We start from the raw sequence: 22,474 nt of genomic DNA on the forward strand, positions 1-22,474 counted from the left end.
CAGCTGCTTCACCTCCATTTTCTCTCTGATCCAGAGTCAGATCGGATCAATGATCAAAGATCAAACAGATTGATCGGCCATCAGAGGAGTTGGATCAGTGGAGCCCTGCTTCTCTCTGCAGAGGAGACAGAGGACAGTCAGACAGAGACAAACACAGAGACTCTGACCTCAGTCTGCATACTGACCTTTGACCCTGAGATTAACTCTTTTCTCTCTCATGAGGACTCCCTTCTTGTTTAAGACACCGCAGTCGTATCGTCCTCCGTCTCTGACTGTGGGGGATTTCAGGGTCAGACTGAGGTCTCCAGTTCTCAGCAGGTCTTCCTTCATCTCTGTTCGGTCTCTGTAAACCTGGTCCTGTTGGTCAGGCTGGTCAGAGCCGTTCTGATACACGTGGACCGTCTTATAGGGATCATAGTGTCTCCACCACACTGTAGCGTCCTCAGGCAGGTTGTCTGTGGTCTTGCAGGGCAGCAGGACAGACTCCGCCCCCTCCTCCACCTCCACCTGACAGACTGAGAGGACAACAAAGCAGAACATGAGCTGCACAGACAGCAGCAGCAGTTTGAATAACTTTATTGACAGAAGCAGATGAGAGCAGCAGCTAACAGGGGACAGAAACACAGGAAGCTGTTGGAGATGATCAGAGTCTTGATGCTGCTGGGATTGTTTTGTCCATGTGCTGCTTCACAGTAATGTCTCCTGTCAGTGTTGAGCTGCTGGACTTTTACATTTCTGGATCTAAAGCTGAACTTTGAAGAGAAGAAGCTTTCAAATGTTTTCATCTCTGTTCTGTAAATGAATCTCAGCTCCACATGTTCAACATCAGTCCAGAACACCGAGACACACAAACATCTGATCTGGATCTGATCCCAAACTGCTCTTCCTGCTTCATCAATATTTGGCCTTTTCTTCTGCCGACTCTGAGCCCACTTTTCTTTCCAAACGGCTTCAACATGATGTGAAGAGAACTGAGCATCAATCTTTCATTGATCCAAACTATTAAAGCTGCATTTCTTTGTTCTGAGTGATCAACACATTTGGTTTCTTTCAGCTTTCTTCTTGATCAATACTGGAAATCAATAACTTATTGATCTCATTCTTTCCATCCATGGAAATGATCTCCTGGATTATTCTGGTTTCCTGTTATGACGTCATTTCTGATCACCTGCTGAGCATTTTTACACTGAAATATTGGTCCTTTTATTTTTTAAAGTTCCTTTGCTGGGCGCTGGATAAAAAAGCCAAAGCTGCAGGTTGCAAAGAGGTTGGAGAGTTTCTGACTGCATCAGTAATAATTTACAACACATTTGTCTGTCCTCCCCAACATCAGCTGCTCTCACTATCTCTGATATCTCTATATTTTTCAGATATTGTGCTACAGCTTTCTGTGTGTCCTTTACTCCGTCTCCTGTTGGGCCTAATAAACCTTCAAGGTTCACTTCCTTCCTGCCTGACTCATCTTTTGATTCATCCTCATCCTCTCATCCCTGTATTTCCTACGTCTGATTGACTTTTGCCCATTAAAACAATGTTTTATTTAAGCCTGTATGATCAAACCTCAGCCTGGTTAAAACGCTCTCCTCTCTTCTGTTCCCTGAGCATTAATAGATTTTTACAAGCTGTAATATTTCCTTCCACTTTTATCCACATCCCAGCCGTCCTGCCATTTCTTCATGGTTTCTTTTCTGATTATCGCCTCAGCTTCTCCTTTTCCAAGGGCTGTATTTATGACATCGTTCGTCCCGGTTGATTCTTTAGCTGTTTTGTCTGCTCTCTCATTCCCTTTTATACCTACGTGGGCAGGTACCCAGCAGAATCTCACATCTATCCGTAGTGTCTGGAATCTAAATAAACTCTGTTGGATTTCTAGCATTAGATCTTCTCTATCAGATTTCATATTTTGAATACTATAAAGGGCTGCTAGAGAATCAACACAACACACCCCTCTGTCTGGTTTTACTTCCTCAACCCACCGCAGTCCTACAATAATCACCATCATCTCTGCCGTGTACACTGAAGCCTGATCAGGTCATCTTTTCCCAACGCTTACATTCATTGTTGCTATATATATTCCTATTCCTCCCTCGTCCTCTTCATCTTTAGATCCGTCTGTATACATATCTAAGTAATTGTAATATTTGCTCCTTATTATGTAGCTACCAGATAAGAAACCTTTGATCCAGTTATACATTTTACCTCCAATACCCATTTTATCTCGCTGTATTAAAAGACCTCCTGCGCCTTCTCTATGCTCTCTGTTCTCTCAGCCATGTTTCTTGAATACAGATAACGTCAGGCTTTACATTTAACTGTTGCACATTTCTCTTAAATTCTTGTCCATTTGCAATCAGGCTTCTGGCGTTCCACTGAAGGAAAAAAAAGTTCATAACCCAATTATATGTTCTACCACCAATACACACCTTGGTAGATCAGTCTTTAGCTACTGTAGCTAGCCAGTCCTGTAGCTAGGTAGTGCAGAACGGCCTGAGTTAGCCTGTGGTAGCCGTTCCCTGGCATCCCCTGAGCAGCCAGGAAAGGGGGGGGGGGGGGGGGGCTGGGTGACTGTCCGAAGGAGGAATAGTAAGCATTCAAAGTCCACGGGGCATCATCAACCTGTTCACGTTTCTAACAGATTTTCCCCACTCAGCGACACACCCGCTGAGAAACCAACTCTGATCATTGGCAGCTCCATTTTGAGAAACGTGAAGTTAGCGAAGCCAGCGGCCATAGTTAAGTGCATCCCTGGGGCCAGAGCGGGCGACATTGAGTCTTATTTGAAACTGCTGGCTAAGGATAAACGCAAATACAGTAAGATTGTTATTCACGTCGGCGGTAAGGACTCCCGGTTACGCCAATCGGAGGTCACTTAGATTAATGTTGAGTCGGTGTGTACATATGCAAAAACAATGTCGGACACCGTAGTTTTCTCTGGACCCCTGCCAAATCTGACCAGTGATGACATGTATAGCCGCATGTCGTCATTCCGCCGCTGGTTGTCGAGGTGGTGTCCAGCAAACGATGTGGGCTTTGTTGATCATTGGCAGACTTTCTGGGGAAGACCTGGTCTGATTTGGAGAGACGGCATCCATCCCACTTGGGAAGGAGCAGCTCTCATTTCTAGAAATCTGGCCAAGTTTATTAGTGGACCAAATCCATGACAACCCAGAGTTGAGACCAGGAGGCAGAGTCGCAGTCTAACACACTTCTCTGCTCCTCCATTTCAGCAGTTACCCACCCAAAACCCTACGCAGAGTCGCAGTCTAACACACTTCTCTGCTCCTCCATTTCAGGAGTTACTTAATGAAAATCCTATAGTGACGGTGTCTGCCCCCCGACCATCGAAATTATTTAAATCAAAGGTAAACAGAAGAGGAGCTGTGCATAAAAACCTCATAAAAATTAAAACCACAAGAGCAATAGTGCAAACTAATAGGAAAATTAAATGTGGACTCACAATCAGATCTCTCTCTTCTAAAGTTGTACTAGTAAATGAACTAATATCAGATTATGATATTGATTTATTTTGTCTTACTGAAACCTGGCTGGGTGATGGAGAATATGTTAGCCTAAATGAATCCACCCCTCCCAGTCATATTAATACTCACATTCCTCGAGGCACAGGCCGAGGAGGTGGAGTTGCAGCTATCTTCGACTCTAGCCTACTAATCAGTTCTAAACCTAAACTAAATTATAACTCATTTGAAAGTCTTGTTCTTAGTCTTTCGCAACCAAGTTGGAAATCACTGCAACCAATTCTTTTCATTATAGTGTACCGAGCACCTGGTGCCTTAAAACGGAAAAAGTTATTATTGTAGGGGATTTTAATATTCATGTGGACGTTGAGAATGACAGCTTCAGTACTGCGTTTATCTCTTTGTTAGATTCCATTGGCTTCTCTCAGAGTGTTCATGAACCGACTCACTGTTTTAACCACACCCTCGACCTTGTTTTGGTGTATGGTATTGAAATTGAACATTTAGTGGTGTTCCCACAGAATCCCTCTTTATCTGACCACTGTTTGATAACTTTTGAGTTTGTATTGCTGAACTACACGCCATTGGGCAAAAATTTCTATACAAGATGTCTGTCTGATAGTGCTGTAATCGCGCTGCGAATAACACTCGACTCTGTAGCCCCTCTAAAAAAGAAAATACTAAAACAAAGACGGTTAGCTCCATGGTATAATACTGAAACTCATTCTGAATATTTGAAACTTGAGAGGAATTGGCGTTCCACCAAAGTGGAAAATTCTCATTTAATTTGGCAAGATAGTCTTAAAACTTATAGGAAGGCCCTCCGTAATGCCAGAGCAGCATACTACTCGTCATTAATAGAGGAAAATAGGAACAACCCAAAGTTTCTTTTCAGCACTGTAGCCAGGCTGACAGAGAGTCACAGCTCTATTGAGCCAAGTATTCCCATAGCTCTCAGTAGTTACGACTTCATGAGCTTCTTTAATGATAAAATTGTAGCTATTAGAGACAAAATTCACCAAGACCTGCCCTCAACTGGCACCAACTTATCTCTAAACTCAGGAATCTTAGAAACAGCTGTAGAACCAGATATATGTTTAGACTGTTTTGCTTCCCTCAATCTTTACCAACTAACAATAATTTCTTCATCTAAACCATCAACCTGCCTCTTAGACCCCATCCCGACTAGGTTGCTTTGATTTTTTACCCTTAGTCAGCACTTCTATGCTAGATATGATCAATCTATCTCTATCAACAGGCTATGTACCACAGTACTTTAAAGTAGCTGTAATTAAACCTCTTCTGAAAAAGCCCAACCTTGATCCAGATGTTTTAGCCAACTATAGACCTATATCTAACCTTCCATTTCTTCCATCTAAGGTTCTGGAGAAAGCAGTTGCTAAAAAGCTGTGTGACTTTCTACAGAGCAATAGTTTATTTGAGGATTTTCAGTCAGGATTTCATGAGTTCATCATTGCACAGAGACAGCACTGGTGAAAATTACTAACGACCTCCTTGCATCAGACAAAGGACTTGTCTCTGTACTGGTTTTATTAGATCTTAGTGCTGCATTTGATACCATTGACCATCAGATCCTATTGCAGAGACTGGAACATTTCATTGGCATTAAAGGAACCGCTCTAAGCTGGTTTAAGTCCTATTTATCAGATCGATTTCAGTTTGTACATGTTAACGATGAGTCCTCCATGCGCACCAAAGTTAGTCATGGAGTTGCACAAGGATCTGTCCTCGGACCAATCCTCTTCACTTTATATATGCTTCCTTTAGGCAATATTATCAGGAAATATTCCATAAACTTTCATTGTTATGCAGATGATACTCAGTTATATCTATCGATCAAGCCAGATGAAACTCACCAGTTAGCTAAACTTCAAATATGCCTTCAGGATGTTAAAACCTGGATCACCTGTAACTTTCTAATGTTAAACTCAGATAAAACTGAAGTTATTGTTCTGGGACCTAAGCACCTCCATGACGCATTATCTAAAGATATAGTTTCCCTTGATGGCATCGCCCTGGCCTCCAGCACCACTGTGAGGAATCTTGGAGTTATCTTTGATCAGGACATGTCGTTTAAGTCTCACATTAAGCTAATTTCAAGGACCGCCTTTTTCCACCTACGTAATATTGCGAAAATCAGGAACATCCTGTCTAAAAATGATGAAAATCTAGTCCATGCATTTGTTACTTCTAGGCTGGATTACTGCAATTCCTTATTATCAGGCTGCTCGAAAAAGTCCATTAAGACTCTTCAGCTGATCCAGAATGCTGCAGCATGTGTTCTGACAGGAACCAGGAAAAGAGATCACATTTCTCCTGTTTTAGCTTCTCTGCATTGGCTTCCAGTAAAATCCAGAATAGAATTTAAAATCATTCTTCTTACCTACAAAGCTCTTAATGGTCAGGCACCATCTTATCTTAAAGAGCTCATAGTACCTTACTACCCCACCAGAGCACTGCGCTCCCAGAATGCAGGGTTACTTGTGGTTCCTAGAGTCTCCAAAAGTAGACTAGGAGCCAGAGCGTTCAGCTATCAAGCTCCTCTCCTGTGGAACCAGGTTCCAGTTTGGGTTCAGGAGGCAGCCACCATCTCCACATTTAAGAGTAGGCTTAAGACTTTCCTCTTTGATAAAGCTTATAGTTAGGGCTGGCTCAGGTGAGTCCTGAACCATCCCTTAGTTATGCTACTATAGGCCTAGACTGCCGGGGGATTTCCCATGATGCACTGAGCTCCTCTCTCCTCTACTTTCTCTCCCTCTGTATGCAACCTCATCCCATTATTGCATGTTACTAACACAACTTCTCCCCTTTCCGGTAGTCTTGTGCTTTCTCGTCCCTCTCCTCTCTCCTCCTATCACTTCCTGCAGGTGTTTCTGGCTCTGGAGCTGTGGAGTCTGGATCTGTGGTTGCGGGTCACCTGCTGCCCCGTGTTCCTGCTCGACACCCTCTGCTACAACAATTATTGTTAATAGTCCTATTATTATTATTATTATTATTATTATTATAATCATTAACATTACGATTGTTATCATTAACACTACTATAGATATCTGTACCATTTTTCATTTAGTCTATAGCAACATCACCTTCACTGTCTGTACCTCTGTGTGTATATTGTGTAGGCTGCCTCCCTCCCCTCTCTCTCCTTCCATCCCTCTCTTTTTCTCTCTGTTCCTCTCCTGCTCTCTCTCTCTCTCTCTCTCTCTCACCCCAACCGGTCGAGGCAGATGGCCGCCCACCCTGAGCCATGGTTCTGCTTGAGGTTTCTGCCTCTTAAAAGGAAGTTTTAAAAGGAAGTCCCACCAAGAGCAAGTAGTGCTTGCTCTTGGTGGGAACTGTTGGGCTTCTGTAAATAGCATCACAGAGTACGGTCTAGACCTGCTCTTTCATGAAAAGCGCTGTGAGATAACTGTTGTTGTGATTTGGCGCTATATAAATAAAATTGAATTGAATTGAAATTGATGTTATCACCTAGCTTGTTTACCAGCTTGTTGGACTGTAAGTCACCTTCTACAGCTAGAGATGTGCAGATTGATCAGCTGGGGACTGAAACAGGCCATTTTGTTTTCGCTTCCCTGACCAGTAACTGGGGCCGAGCAGCTGCACTGTGTCGTGTTTCATGTGTTTGCACAGACAGTAACCTCATGTCACAGCCACACACAAAGTTCTTCACTAGAGTGAAGGAGACGCAACGCTCACTATTTAGGCTACAGCACTGACCTTTGACCTGCAGCAGGACTTGTTTCTTCATCAGGATGTCTCTCTCCCTGCTGTAGACGGTGCAGGTGTAGGTTTCTCTGTCTCTGTCTGTGGGGTATTTCAGGGTCAGACTGAGGTCTCCAGTTCTCAGCGCATTTCTCTTCATCTCTGTTCGGTCTCTGTAAAAACTGTGCTGTTCTTCAGGCTGGTCAGAGCCGTTCTTATATACGTGGAGCACATCGTTGTCTCCGTCCCTCCACTCCACTGTGCCGTCTTCAGGCAGGTGAACTGTGGTTTTGCAGGGCAGCAGGACAGACTCCACCTCTGAATCCACCTCCACCTTGTAGACTGAGAGGACAACAAAGCACAACATCAGCTGTACAGACAGCAGCAGGAACTCTGAAATATGTCCCATTGTTCCATCTAACAGAGACAGTCTTGTCTTTGGTGTCTCTACAATCAACAGCACAACTGACTGTTTATTAAATCACTGAGTATTATTGTCAGAGGGACTCAATCAAATCTTTATTAAAGTTAGAATCTGAAGGTTTTCATTAAATAAATGTCTGTTCAGTCACTGTCTATCGTCTAATGAGGTAACACAGTGGTGACTGAGCCTGTGGCCCACTGATCAAAGTACTGCAGTATTTACATATCTGCAGTATTACCAAGGGAAAAACTGCAGTATTAAGTGGCTGCTAATGAAACATTTCCTGCTGCTGCAGCTTCACATTAAAAGCATCTAACTGGTGAAACACCAGTTGACTGTTATTATGAAGGAGTCTGATTTAATCTTTTTTTTTTTCTATTCACATTATCTAACTCCACAGTACTTAAACTTGATTCATTGGAGTTAATCATTTTCAGGTGATTGTTTAACACACTATATGAAGGTGTGCATATTTTTTATGCAGCTTCTTTTCCTCAGGTCAAATGGGCCAAAAATGTTGTTTTAATTTAACATGCTCTATCATCTTCCCAGCTAACGTTACTGTTCCCAGCGACTTGTGGATCGACGGCACATTTTTATGGCTCCATCAACAGATAATCTTCCATTTGCAGCCCTGATCATCTAAGAAACTGATCAAAGTCTCTATATTTGAAGACGTCCCACACTGTCAGTAGTTTCATCAAGATCACTGTAAATGAATGTGTCAGCTTTCCTTTATGTTCTGGTCCAGTGGCCAGTGCTCATTATTATGAGGAGTACACTATGATTATTCCTCTTCACTGTAACTCAAATACAATCGTTTTTTCCTAGACAAACTACTTCCGGTGACAGTACTGGCAGATTGAGGTTCTGACATAAAGAACAGTGTGAGACTGATGCTAAAGAGAAGACATCAGCATTCCCAAAGGGTCGTCACCAGTTGGATGTAAAGGAGGAAACAAGATGAATTGATGTGGAGAGAATTATCGGTCCACAACAAATACTGTCTTCAAAAAGTCCTATAAATCTGGTTCTCCATGTGAGGATGTGATGTTCTTAGACAAAGATCTCACAGTCTGCTGTGGTCGGACAAATATATGTCCAGGTGTTGTGCTGTGAAGCTAAACTAGTCTCTAAAGTTGAACAAAGCAAGAGGTCATGTATTGTGTCTCCATGAGAATCTGACTTGCAGGATAATCATTGCTGTTGCTTCCGGTTCTGTTCAGTTTATCTCTTTAACTTCCCCAACTTTTTATACAACAGCATACCAAAGACTTTAAATGACTTTCATCTGTTTCTTCACAGGGTGCCTCCACAAAGATTCTTCTCTGAGATCACATAACCTGCACCATAACATAAGCTGGTAACATGCTTCAGCTTCAGTAGCTCAGTATTAACCAGCAGCTTCACCAGCCAGAAAAAACACTGAGTGATTAAACACTTTACGTGACGGTTTATATTCTCTCCAGCTGAGCTGTCCAACAGATTCTCCTTAGCTGAGGCCAACACACTGTTCATCACTTAATGCTAATGTTGTTATCTCTATTCACCTGATAGATGCCAACACAGTGAAAATTGATTTTAAAAAAAAGCATTTACCAACCATTCACCACATGCTCAATTAAAACAGCGATCTGAGTGACTTAACTTAATCTCAACAGGGAGTTTGTTCCATTCCAATGCTGACGTGTACAAAAAGGTGTTTTATAGCTCTTAAATCTACAAGGTACCACGTCCATGGCACTGCCGCTAGTTGAGTAGCTATGAGAGTTCCTGATCTTAAAATAGTCTTTAAAATACCATGGCTCGTTCCTATGCAAAATCTTTGTGTTAATCTCAGTTTCAACTGCCTCACTGTGTTTTCAACTGTCAGCCATTTTACATTCTTAAATTCAGAAGAGCCGACATGGGTCCTATTATTGAGGTCAACCTGACCAATTTATTCTGTGCCGTTTGAAGTTGAACTTTTAACCTCTTGGAGGTGCTGCTGTACCATGTAGTACAGGCATACTCAAAGTGTGGCTGAATTAAAACATTTGCTAACATTCAAAGTTTCTTTATTTTGAAAATGAGCCCTAAGAAAAAGAATAAGAAGATATACTTTATTAATCCCACAAGGGGAAACTCAATGTTTTTCACTGTTGTTAATTGTTAGTATTTTTTTAACACACAGGTCTGAAACACACACACATGCACAAACAGGACCTATAGGCACAACACATGGAGAGATGTCAGAGTGAGGGGGCTGCTGCTTGGTACGGCGCCCCGAGCAGTTGGGGGTTCAGGGGCTTGCTCAAGGCCACCTTTGGCAGTGCCCAGGAGGTGAACTGGCACCTCTCCAGCTACCAGTCCACACTCCGAATCTGTGGTCCGAGCTGGACTCGAACCAGCGACCCTCTAGTTTCCAGCCAAGTCCTTACAGACTGACCCTTAAGTGCCAGAAATTTAATTCTTTAGTTCACTTTTGTGATAACCCTTTGACCCATACTTTCTCCACTCAAGGAAATATCTAAATCACAGCCTACATATTTAACACAAGTCTTTAGCTTCAATCTGGGTATCACCTACCGAAGTACTGAGCTCTGGTGTCCTACTCAACCTTATTTTTGAACAAAATAAAAAAGATTAATTTTTCCCCAGATGCAAGACAATTGGTTCTCCACAAGCCATCCTTTAATGTTCTTCAACTTAAATGGTTCTCAATAACTTTCTTATCCTTATGGGAGAACACCAAGGCTGAATCGTCCACGTAGAGAAAAAGATTACAATTGCGGATTTCTTTTCTTACATAAACAAGAGAAAGAGCAATGGACCCAGGACACTACCCTGCGGCACACCACATCTGCTGTTGATTTCAACTCTTTTATGCTTCTCAGTCAAGTATGATCCAATCCATTCACATGCCTACAAACCCAGGGCTTTTAGTTTAATTGGCAGAATGTCATGGTCCACGGTGTCAAATGCTTTCTGGAATCTAAAATATTCTGCCACAGAGTTTACCCAATTCGATCTCTTTCCTTATATAGTGTACACAACACGTATCTGTTGAATAAGACACTCTGAAACCAGATTGCAATTTATAAAACAAATCAGAATTACTAATATAGTCATTATTTGCTCTTGTATTATTTTCTCCAAGACTTTTGATACAACTCCCAAAATCAAAACTGGTCGATAATTGCCCTCTTCTTATTTATATTTCATCTAGACCAGTTGCTTTCAAACACTCAAGTTCATTCAATAACTTTAAGACCTGTCCTGTGTAATCATAGAAAGGCCAAAAGAGTCAGCTACCACTCCAAGCTGAGAATAAACATGACATTACCGTCATATAAACCAGGTTTTCTAGGCAGTTTATCAACTAAATTTCCAGCTACGGATGTAAAAAAAAAAAAAGGTGTTAAATTTATCCGCAACCCTTAATTAATCGGAGGAGAGTTCCTCATCGATGTTTTTTTTCTTTGTCTTGAGTCTTTTACTGTAACCAATTTGTTTCAATGACTGCAAAAGTTTCTTTGGGTTACCTTTATATTCAGTAATTGTCTCACAAAAAAATACCTTTTACACATTTTAATCATCTTTTGCTCCATATGTCTTAGATTCTTATAATTATCCAAATCATCCTGCTCTTTAGTCGTCCTAAAACCTCTAATAGTTTTTATAGGAGCAACTTTATCTACTGCCTTTAAGAACAAATTTATAAACTGCTCCCATGTTTCATCAACATCCAAACATAACACTGAAGTCAATCCATTGGATTTAAACACTCAATAAAGACCTCACAACTATTATATTTTAATGACCTGATCTTAATTGTATTTTGTTTCTTAAATGCAACTTTATGCTTTTTCCTTGTACAATTTACAACTTCACTCTGAGAAATCATAGAGTGATCAGATACCAAGATGAGATTAATGACAGTTTGACTAATATTAGACACTCGTCTGGACGCTTGTATTAACTACAATCCCTGCAGGGGACAGAAGATTCTTCCATCAACTGATAAAAATGACTTTGATCAGGATGTCTATACAGAGCCCCAATTAATAAAGGCTTGCTTTTAGTTAACTGTACATCAAACCCCACAGCTTCAACAAGATCGTGATTTAAATGCATTCTGCGACTAAAACAAATATCAGCCCTAATATAAACACAACCCCATTAGGGTTACGATCTTTTCGTAAGTCAGGATCATTTTTAATTTCAATTTCTGTATTGCTGATTGAGGCGTCCAGTCTGAAAAGCACACAATCCCAACTTTACTATTGCACATCATCAATCTTATCTCATCTGATTTAGAAAGAACACTGCGAACATTGAGGTGCATAATGTGCTGACCTTTAGTGAAACTGAAGTCCAGGATCTGAGGCACTGCCTGTAGATCTCCCCTGACCCCTCGATCATATATATTGTATTGAGGATATCTTTAAAACACTATTTAAGGATCTTTCTTCTTGTTTCCTCAGTTTCCCTCATCACAGGTTAACTAACTCAGAGTTTTCTGGAAGAGGCCTACAGAGCTCCACATAATCCAGTCTCCATGCTGGACTTGTTCATGACTTGTTGTGTTGTTTTAATTCGGTGTGTGAAAGTGTTTTGCAGCATGTTCACTGCAGCAGCTGGAGCAGAAATGTGGTGTTGTGTACAAACAGTGTGGACTTGTGCATTTTATATCAAACAATTTGGAGACTCAAAATTCCTTCCGTCTCTCTCTGAGAGAAAGAGGGGGGTGAGATATCAACTCTCAACAGACGGCTGAAGAGACCCCAAAGGAAGAGGTGAAAGGTTTGCTTGCCCTAAGTGCTGTTTCTGCGTAGTTTGATCGTAAAACTGGCCACTTTTGGCAGCAGCCGTGATAAGGCTCGGTGCCTGACTGTTAAAATGACAAAGACACACTAACCAGAGATTACGAACAGCCTATCAAAGCTCTTTGGGAAAGAGGACGGGGAACCCTAAACTGCCTCCCCACACATGTAACCATGGCAACTGACCTCCCTCTTTGTTTAATTACCTCACATCAAAGGATATTCCCCTCTTCACAGCCAGATGTGAATTCGTGAGAAAATCCAGGACACCAGACAAAGCCCTGAACTCTTTGTGTAAACACAAAGAGTTCTGTCTCCTCAGAACTCAAAGCATTACCTTATTTAATTAAATAATATTTAAGTTACTTAACTAGGTCTCTCCACTCCATTTTAGAAGTTGTTACCATGTTGTTGATATTGTTGTTGAAAAGAATCTAAATAAGTTAATTTTGCAGTGTTTTAATTTTCAGCAAGGTCACCTGACTTTGCCTCATTTTATGTTGTAACCAATGCTTTGTTCCTAACACTTTATGACACTTCCTTTAGGATATGATAAAGAAATGTCATCCTATACTACTCGAGTAATTTTTCCTCTCTCTCGCTCTGTTGTTCCTCGCTCCCTTGTTCTCTTCAACTGCCCGTCTCCCGGCAACGCCCTGAGAAGTTCGACCCGGCGCAGCGAAGGCCTTTTGTTCATTTTCAAGCCACACACGTGAAGCGCCACGACCTCAGCTTTCCCTCGTTCCCAGCATCTTACTAGCTTTTTTTTGTTTGTTTGTTAAAAGTTATCAGACCGTTAACTTACAGAATTTTAATTCAAGAATGACAAAGTTCTTTTTTTAGCTTTATTTGTCGAGCTAACTTGCACTGCTCCCACCGACGTCTGGACCCAGTCACGTGGCCCCGCCAGCAGTAACAAAAGACATCCGACAGAAAGGCCTAATTGCCAGACTGAGGACGGTCAACACTGGAGTGTTTTTCTTCATTCAGACACGGAGAACCCCCGGAAAATTCCCTAGCAGACAGCCAGAAATCAGGCAGCTAGCGTGGGGACCCGTGCAACCGGCCAAGGCATGGCAAACAAGGCATTCTGTGATCAGTGATGTCCAATAGTCGGTTCGTCCAGTATATTTAATCCATGAAACTCCTACACAAATTTAACCGAGTTATCACCTAATTGCTTTCATTAGCTGCCCGTATAAGTCAAATTCTCCCCACAATAGAACTCAACATTCTTTGTTTGCCCCATGTTGTTTAGCCATTGTTTATTCCTTTGATGTATATTTACCACATTTTTATATCACCTTAGTTAGTTAATAAATTTCACCGTAATCAAAGGAATTGTGTGTGTGTATTGCCTGTCTCCAAGTCCCTGCCAGGAGAATTTACCCCTTCAACATAAGACTGACTGATTGATTTAAGATAATTTAGCGATTATTAACTGATCACTAGTGAATAATTGTATAATTATTAACCCTATCTAGGGAATCTGGCTGGCTGGCTGAACGGAATCTCGAGTGGTGCCCCGCGAAACGAGAGATTTCTGAATTAATATTCTCTGAACATCAAAATTCATAATTTTGTATCAATTCTCATATGTTTATTAAAAACATAAGTAGACACGCTACAGTGAGCATTTGTAATTGTAGAATAGGATTTTTACATCTGCAGAGAAGAACTTGAGAATAGTAGCTGTTGTGTTTGTGGCAGAGAAAAACTTCTAGTACTCGTGAAACATTTCTCTTTGTGACTTGAAAATCACTGAAACACGTGGGACTATTTTCTACATCTACAGGTTCCACTGTCACAGGTGTTCAGCTGTTCTGCTTCAATAACACCTTCATATGCTGGAGGTGTAGCAGTAGTGACATACCTGACATGAAATACTGCCGGAAATGTACCAGAAGACCCCCAGCAGCAACAAGACCAGCAACCAGGAGAACCAGGAGAACCAGGAGAACTTTGACCCAGGATGGAAATCGTTCTGTGGGAACCAGAAACATAAAGAACGTGACCTCTGACATCTGACCTCTGACCTGTATCTACAGCAGCTGTTAGGGTTTGTTGCTGACCTTTGACCTGCAGCTGTATCTCTGTCACTCTCTGTTCTCCCCTAGAGTCTCTGACGGTGCAGGTGTAGGTGCCGCTGTCGGAGAGCTGGAGTTTTGTCAGGTTGAGGCTGAGGTCTCCAGTTTCCAGAGCGTCAGTCATCATGGATGTTCGGCCGCTGTAAAGCTGGTTTTGGTCTTTAAGTTCATCACCTTCCTGCTGACGCTGGTGGACGGTTGGAGGATCGAGATCATAGCGGCTCCACACCACTGTGGGGTCGTCTATGTCAAATGTTTGAAACTCACAGGGCAGCAGGACAGACTCCTCCCCCTCATACAGCTCCACAGCTGAGGGATGCTGGGAAACTGTGAGGTCACACAGACAGAGAGGTTCAATCACAGCAGCCTTATTTCATCATTTACCCTATAGAGCTAAATCGATTTTGATACATTTGTGTTTATATATATATATATATATACACGTGTGTCTCACAGTGAATGCCTGAGACTTGTTTGCCAGTAAAGTTCCTGTCTGTTGTTGTGGTGTTCGCTGTGCAATGAGTTTAAAGTTTGTCAGAGACCAAAACATTATAATTCACCGATATACTGAACATTAACTTCCTGCAATACAAGTATCCGTGACAATGCTGCAGCTCTGTTACAGTTTCAGTGTAAAATAAATATAGTAATACTGTCAACAGCCCTTCTGCATTCATATAGACTCACAATGCATTTTAAACAACTCAGAGTCTCACTTACTTATATATGAGCTTTAGTACGTCACAACACCAGTTACAGTCAAAGTCAAATGTTCAACGTAATTCATTTTCCCTCTATACTTTTATTATATTCTCAGCTGATTTATTCCCTCAGTAAACACTTTCCTGATGAGTTTATGGTCTCAGTCGCTAGATTCAAGTCTTCTTCAACACAGCATGATGTTCATTTAGTAAATTATGGTCCCATTTAGTACTTTTTGTAGCCGTTACTATAAGAGGTACCAGTTTGTTAGCTTGGCTAGACATGTGGAATGTGATGTTTTAAATTGGTAAACTGAGCAAAAGACATGTATGTTTATTGCTCAGTATAATTTACATGTTTCGCATAATATGACGTGCCTATATGTGAAGTAAGCTGGTCAAAATAGATTTTTTATTATTGGACTTAGCTTAAGTTATGTGAGAAATACATTTTAGGTAGCAGATAGAACTCATTATCTTTAACTCTGAGAAATAAGTCCTGGTCACAGTGATTTTGGCTAAACACCTGCACTGGGTTGAACCAACTATGTGTAAGTTCAAACTTAGCCTAGCTTAAATGTAATTTCTAACTTAAGTAGGAGTTTACGTGCTACTAACGTTTTAAGGGTTGCACCAGCTGAAATACGTCCAACGTAGACATAAGTTACAACGTTAATCTTACACCTAGTCCTTCAAAGGTGTACAGTCCTCCATAAAATAGTCAAGTGGTTGTCATGGCGCATCGTTTTGAAAGGTGGGATCAGGAGGAGCAAATTATGCAGACTCTTCTGTATAACCCAGCGCACACAGCCTGGATGATCTCATTTCGGTTAATGAAGCAAAATGCAGATCACAGACTGGTTAAGTTATGAAGGTATGAATTGAAAATGTAACGAAATTAAGAGTAGATTACTAGCCCAAAGAAAATATTGGATTAAAGATTAAAGATATTAATAATAAAGGATCGTGAAAAGGCAATGACTTATTTTTATTTATTTATTTTGCAAATTTGCGTGTCTTGTAACAAGTTACTGCCCACCCTGCTGCAGGCACCCTCACTGCTGTCTTCAGGTAGGCTGTAATAAGAGCAGCACAGAAGAAAACCCAGCAAGCAATTTCACGCTTAAAAACAGAGCCCAGACGTCTAGGCTAAAACAGGGCTGAATTTGGGCTGTCAGTGAAAGTTTGGTAGACGTCTAACCATAGCCCAAGAATAGTCTAGTCATCAATTAGACCACCATTGAACGGCGACACATAGACGTGTATTAGATGTTGAAAATGGGTCTGGGCTAAAACAAGGTTGAATTTGGGCTGTCAGTGAAGAGTTAGTAGACGTTTAACCACAGCCCAAGTATAGACCAAATATACAGCTTTTAAATGACTACATATCTACCTCTAATAGACAACAGAATAGTGGCTTACGGATTGTTTTTACTCAAACAAAACAGGTTCTCACAAATGGTAATCCGTCCAAACAAATTAAATATAAAGATTTTATTAAGAAAAAGAATTACAACGTAGACAACTTAAGATAATACAACGTGATGAAAATATAAAGGAATTATTGCTAAAATATTATAAATACAAAACCTCTCATATATATGAAAATACAAACAATTTTAACAACATGCGGCAATAAAAACATAAATAATGATAAAATAAATTGTTTGGCTACATCCAAATCTAGATCTTCATCTACGCTGCTACTTGATACAGGAAGAGCATCAGATGGGTCTCTCGGTTGGCGCCAGTCTCTCGGGTAAATGGGATCCATAACTGTTGAATATGTAAGAATATGAATATAAGTAACCATTATAATTTGACTATGTTGACTGTTTTCCCATAAGACATGACTACTATCATCAAATGATTTTAAATGAAAACATGAAGGTTAAAAAAAAATCATTTATAACGTTTTTTTCTTTTTAATTTAAAAGTATTTATTACTGACCCATTTATATCTATGGAAAATATAAAGATACTTGAACAGGACACATTTTTAGCCATGTTGCATTAGAACAACAAAATAGAAAAGTTGCTTTTCTTTTGAGAGAGCAATGTGCGGTGAATGTAATGTGTACTGAATATTTATTGTGCTTTGCTGACTGTATGCTGGAGAATTTGCAATAAATATTTAGTGTCAAAAGTCAAAAACTCATATTTTCATATCAAAATGATCTAGTGAGTAAAATATGCGTGGCTTTCATTACAAATTATAATAGGTAAGGTTGCACATGTTTCATGTTCACCCCTTCTGAATTCAGATAATGTAAGAGTTTGTAAGGGCACGAGGAAACCCGTGGGTATCATGGAGTAACGTTAAGTTACACTTGCATGCAGCATGTTAAGCTAACCACAACATGCCTTACTCTACACTGTTGTCCCGGTTCCTACACGTTAACATATAATGTAGATAAAAAATGAAGACATGTCAAAAAAGACACAGATACTTACAAGACCAAAGTAAATGTCTTTTTGCTTCCAGTGTTTGCAGTAAACTCTTGCCCGTTGCTCGCTGAAAGGCCGAGGTCGTAACGTCTCCCTCGTTTAAAAATGGCAGATGTCTTTATTGCGAGATGTGGCAACTCTGATGTCTACCAGGGCCGTCCCTGATGTCTAAATTTCAAGTCTCGCGTTGCCAGTAGTCATGTGTAGTAGGGCTACAGCTGCCATCTAGCGGTTGAAAATAGTAATTGCATCTTGTTTTAAATTAAAATGAAAGTCAATGTAGTGAACGTTACAGCGAAAATAAAGATAATTTAAATGTTTACTTGCATTTGATTATATGATATCACGCATCTCAACAGCTGCATGGGTGAAAACTACATGTAACCTATTTGGTCTGAAACAGGGCTACAACCAAGCCGTTGCTATAAGACCACTGATTGCCTCTATTTCGCCGGGTGGGCTAAAAGCAGACTACACGTAGCCTGTCCAAATAAGAGCTAAATCGTGGCTAAAGATAGACCATGTCAATTTAATGACACTTAATATCTTGTAGATATTATTGACATTGCAAAAATAATGGGATATCAACCATCTCACGTGCTGCCAGGGCAAAACCCCACTTTTAATCATTTTTGACTTTTTTGACTAAAAGTGGTCTACAAATAGCCGGTCTGTCTACGAGCTAAATCGTGTCTACGCACAGGCTGCACGTAAATCATGTGTAAGAAATGAAACAAAAAACCTTGTAATCACTGTAGACCGTGTTTAAATGATGGAATATCATTCACATTGCAAGTTATTTTGGCAAAAATGTCATGTAACCACATTTAAAGTTAGTAGTGGGTTACTCATAGCTGGACTAAATCAGGTCTATAGTAAACCTAGACGGTGAAATGACGACTATTGCTTGCTGGGAAGTCTGTAATATTGAGGCACTGAACCTGCCCCCAGCAAACTCGTATTTTTTCTCCCTTAACTTAAATATGAGGGGGATAATGGCTCCTACACGTATAGAAGTTATAATGTTACAATTTCATCTGCCCGTTATACTTTGAGGTTCGTTACGGGCACCGTTACATTACGTCTATGTTGTAGTTAACGGTTTTACCACTCGATGTCACTGTGAGACTAGCTGTAGATTAAGGTTTCATAGTTGTCACCTAATCATAATTCTTTGTCCTTGTCTACGCACCTTTTTGTTGGTGTTTTGTTTTGTTTTTAGCCGTTAGCCTCTTCAGTATTGCAAACGTTTAAAGAGAGAGAGACCAGCAGATGACAAAACCTAATAAACTCTGTTAAGAATAGTGCTGTTCACTGATTGGCCATGGGATGTGTCAACGTCATTTTCTGCGACACTGTTTTGATGAGTATGGACTTTATGCCAGATTAGCTAAGATGCACCTTGTATCTCTGTGGTGCAATCAAACAAACATCAACACAGCTTCAGTCTCAAACTAACTAGTTTCAACGTATTGTTTAGTGTGGACTTTGCACCCTAACTTAAGGTAGAACTTACGTATCGCTGGTGCAAGAGGCTGCTGGTCTACAATAAATGTCAAGCGTGTAGATGACATTTCAACACAGACGATGGGGGTAGGGGGACATCTTTGTGCTATATTCATTTTCTTTTGTCAGCCCAGGAGAGCCATTGAGTGTATGCTACTACTCCTGATGTTTCTCAGTGTACCGTTTGCTGTTGTCTTTGTACTTGAGTGTATTTAAGGAGAGGGAGACCTCCAAAGGGAGCCTCAACCATCCAACCAGAGAACTGTCATCTTTCTCTCCGTGGCCACGTATATAAAGAATTCATTGATTACATCTTTGACTCCGTACTTCTTAATGGAAGAATTTTCCCAGTTATCCAAACGAGCTAATTCTAGGTAGATAATGAGCAGGCTGTATGACCTGATTGCTGACCGCTGTAGCTTCACTGCTCCTAAACCTAGCTAGGTTAGATCAGATTTGTGTGTAAACTGTGTTTCAGAACAGAGTGTCAGGGCTGCAGGAAGGTTAGGCAATGCACAATGGTGCTGGGAACTCAGTAACCTCCAATTTATCGCAAGACTCTGACCTCTGTACTTGCCAAACAGCCACCTAACCATATTTAATTGATGTTTAGAGTCGCCACTATCCCGTAGATGTACAGGGTCGGCAAAGGTGTTCACCACCAAGACCCAAATTAACTGGGCAGATGACAGGAAAACTGCTGACTCAGTGAGAAAAAAAGAGGTCATGCTTTGAAAACAAAGCTTTAACAGGTGGTGCAAAGACGTTGAAAAGTTAGTGGCATAGATGGTCAAAACCTCTTGGTGTCAATTTGTAATGCACTGAGGAAGCCCTGTTGCATCATTGCTGAACGGTGAAGGTGGGAACAGGGTATTTAACAGAAAAGTCCAAGTAAGAAGGTGGTTGCGGTGGATGGGTAGGCCAGAAACCGAGCAACAAGCAGAGCATTTTAACTACCATGCATTCCAGCATGCATCATGTTAAGTCGGCTCTGCGCAGCGCCGCATGAAGTGAAACGTACCTAATGAAAGATGTTTTCAGCTTGCTACTCTGCCAACAAGTGGCAAAAATATGAAAGTGGCAAAAATATGAAATCAATCAATTACATCAATTACATGAGGGCACAGGCCCCACATGCCTCATGTAATTGATTGATTTATTTTAGATTGAAGTGTATGAAACCTATTAGTATGTATCTCACTGGCTTCCCTTGTTTAGCCCATTAATACTGGTCATGTCAGAAAGGGATTTGACCGGAGTATAAGCACACACACCTATTTTATAACAATTTGCCATTGCTGCACAGTCACAGCTGACATGCATTGCTCTCACTACTACCTCTCCTTTAAAACGGTCTGTCTCTGTAATAAGCATGAATGGAACCTCTTCTATAAAAATACTCATAAAGTCTGTTAAGACTGCTGCTGGCTGGACATCTCTGGCTGTGCTCGTACTGGCTGAGGCTGCCTGTATTTCACCTGGGTCTGTGTGACCTGCTAAAGACGTCTGGACTGGGTCTGTGCTGGTACTGGATTTGGATCAACTGCGCTCGTACTGGCTTATGATCCAGCATCTACTCTACTGACAAATATAAGCATAGCCCCTTTAAATAATAGATACTTGCTAGATACTAATGTTATCAGCTGCATCAGGCCCATACAAACTGGCTCCCAGGTTTCCTTTAACATTTTCAAATGCTGTTTATACAGGGGCTGGGCCATATGGACAAAAATGTTATCACGAGGGGTTAGCAGCACAGAGGCTGACTCACTGCAGCTAGGCTCACATCGGACTTTCAAGGAGAGAAAACGAGTTTACCTGACTGCTGTTCTCGAAAGTCACTGTGAGTGAGTTATTTTCTTTCTTGTGCCCAGAAGGAAAGCCCCTCTGTGTTTATCAACACCGCTTTCAACATTGACTTGTTTTTGTGATATTTCATATCATTAACTACGTGCCTTTTCACATTAACCAGTAGTTTTATTTTGAAAATGTAACCGAACGTTGTATGTAGACCTATACTATTGCTAACTTCACCGGACGCTGCAGATGCAGCCAATTGTTGCTAACTTGACCGGGAGCCCTTAACGTCCAGACACGACGCCAAGGGGTCTTGACAATCTTACTGGGGCACAGCTCATGGATACAGGGACACGTGCCCCAGTAAAAAGGGTCTGGCGACGCCTATGGCTGTCTGTATCAAGATCTATCAGCATACAACAAACTAATAGAATGGAGAGTTATTAGATGAGGAGCCGACCATCAAAACTATGAAGTTACTCTTTAAGGCACTTTTTCATAGTGGTCACTTTTCAGACTTTGGTCTATTTTGCTTCATGTCTTCTTTTACTCTAATGGAAATAAAACTTTAAGAATAAACATTTAGATGGTGTTGGTTTTAAGCCTACTAACCTCTGCTTATTTGCATCTATAGATTTCTTCTAACTAAATTACAAAGCACATTTCAGAGGGAAATATTCTTGATGTAAGTCATTAACTGGGGAAGTTCTGTGGTGATATGCTTATTTTCTTTATCCCATTCACCTGCAGTGACTTGTCAAATTTGTCACTCACTTCATTTACAAAAAAAAAAGCATCCCAGAAAAAGGAGTAGCATAGCTGCAGTACCGGAGGCTGCAGTTTCAGGACTGCATCCTAGGACCGGAACTGCATTTCCAGTTGTTTACTTTGATACTGCCAGCTAGCTAGCTAGCTATGTTACTCTTTACAGCCACACAAAGGCGGCTTTCTCTCCTCTCTCTCTCTCTACTCCTCTTCTCTCTCTCTACTCCTCTCTTTCTCCTCTCTCTCTCCTCTCTCTCTACTCCTCTCTTTCTCTCTCTCTCTCCCTCTCTCTATACCTCTTCGCTCCTCCTCTCTCTCCTCTCTTCTCTCTCTCCTTCTCTCTCTCTTTCTCCTCTCTCTCTCTCTCTCTCCTTCTCTCTCTCCTTCTCTCTCCTCCTCTCTCTCTCTACCCCTCTCTCTCCTCTCTCTCTCTACCCCTCTCTCATAAATTCATAAAGATGCTGTTTGTTCTGTTTTGTAGTTTATTCCACAAAACTCTATATTTGTTAGCTATAAGATGTTCAATAAAAGGCTTCAAGTAGACCCAAGATCAGCCCAGATAATCCTGATCGGAGCACCTCTACAGTTGTCTTGACATGAATTAATAATTAGTTAATTGGTTTAAATGTAATGTATTACAGATTACAGAATCAGATTTAATTACATGAATGTTTAATGTGAAAGAATGTAATCTGTAATAAATGTGTTAAACAAATATTTTAAAATATACTTTTTGAGT

At 40.9% G+C, this 22,474-nt stretch overlaps 1 protein-coding gene across 1 annotated transcript; it reads right to left on the bottom strand.

The window, feature by feature from the left end:
• Positions 1–6: 6 nt before the first annotated feature.
• Positions 7–18,034, bottom strand: LOC119887417. The gene is made up of 6 exons (XM_038698200.1): positions 17,674–18,034; positions 14,504–14,845; positions 14,305–14,415; positions 7,218–7,544; positions 186–515; positions 7–115 (listed from the first exon to the last, which is right to left on the bottom strand). The coding sequence occupies exons 2-6, from the start codon at positions 14,643–14,645 to the stop codon at positions 81–83; spliced, it is 945 nt and encodes a 314-aa protein (XP_038554128.1). The 5' UTR covers positions 14,646–14,845; positions 17,674–18,034; the 3' UTR covers positions 7–80.
• Between the last annotated feature and the right edge of the window lie 4,440 nt (positions 18,035–22,474).

This window comes from Micropterus salmoides, unplaced genomic scaffold, assembly GCF_014851395.1.
Source record: "Micropterus salmoides isolate LMB-PRFRI ecotype aquatic unplaced genomic scaffold, ASM1485139v1 Ms_hic_scaffold_4172, whole genome shotgun sequence".
Classification (NCBI taxonomy): domain Eukaryota; kingdom Metazoa; phylum Chordata; class Actinopteri; order Centrarchiformes; family Centrarchidae; genus Micropterus; species Micropterus salmoides.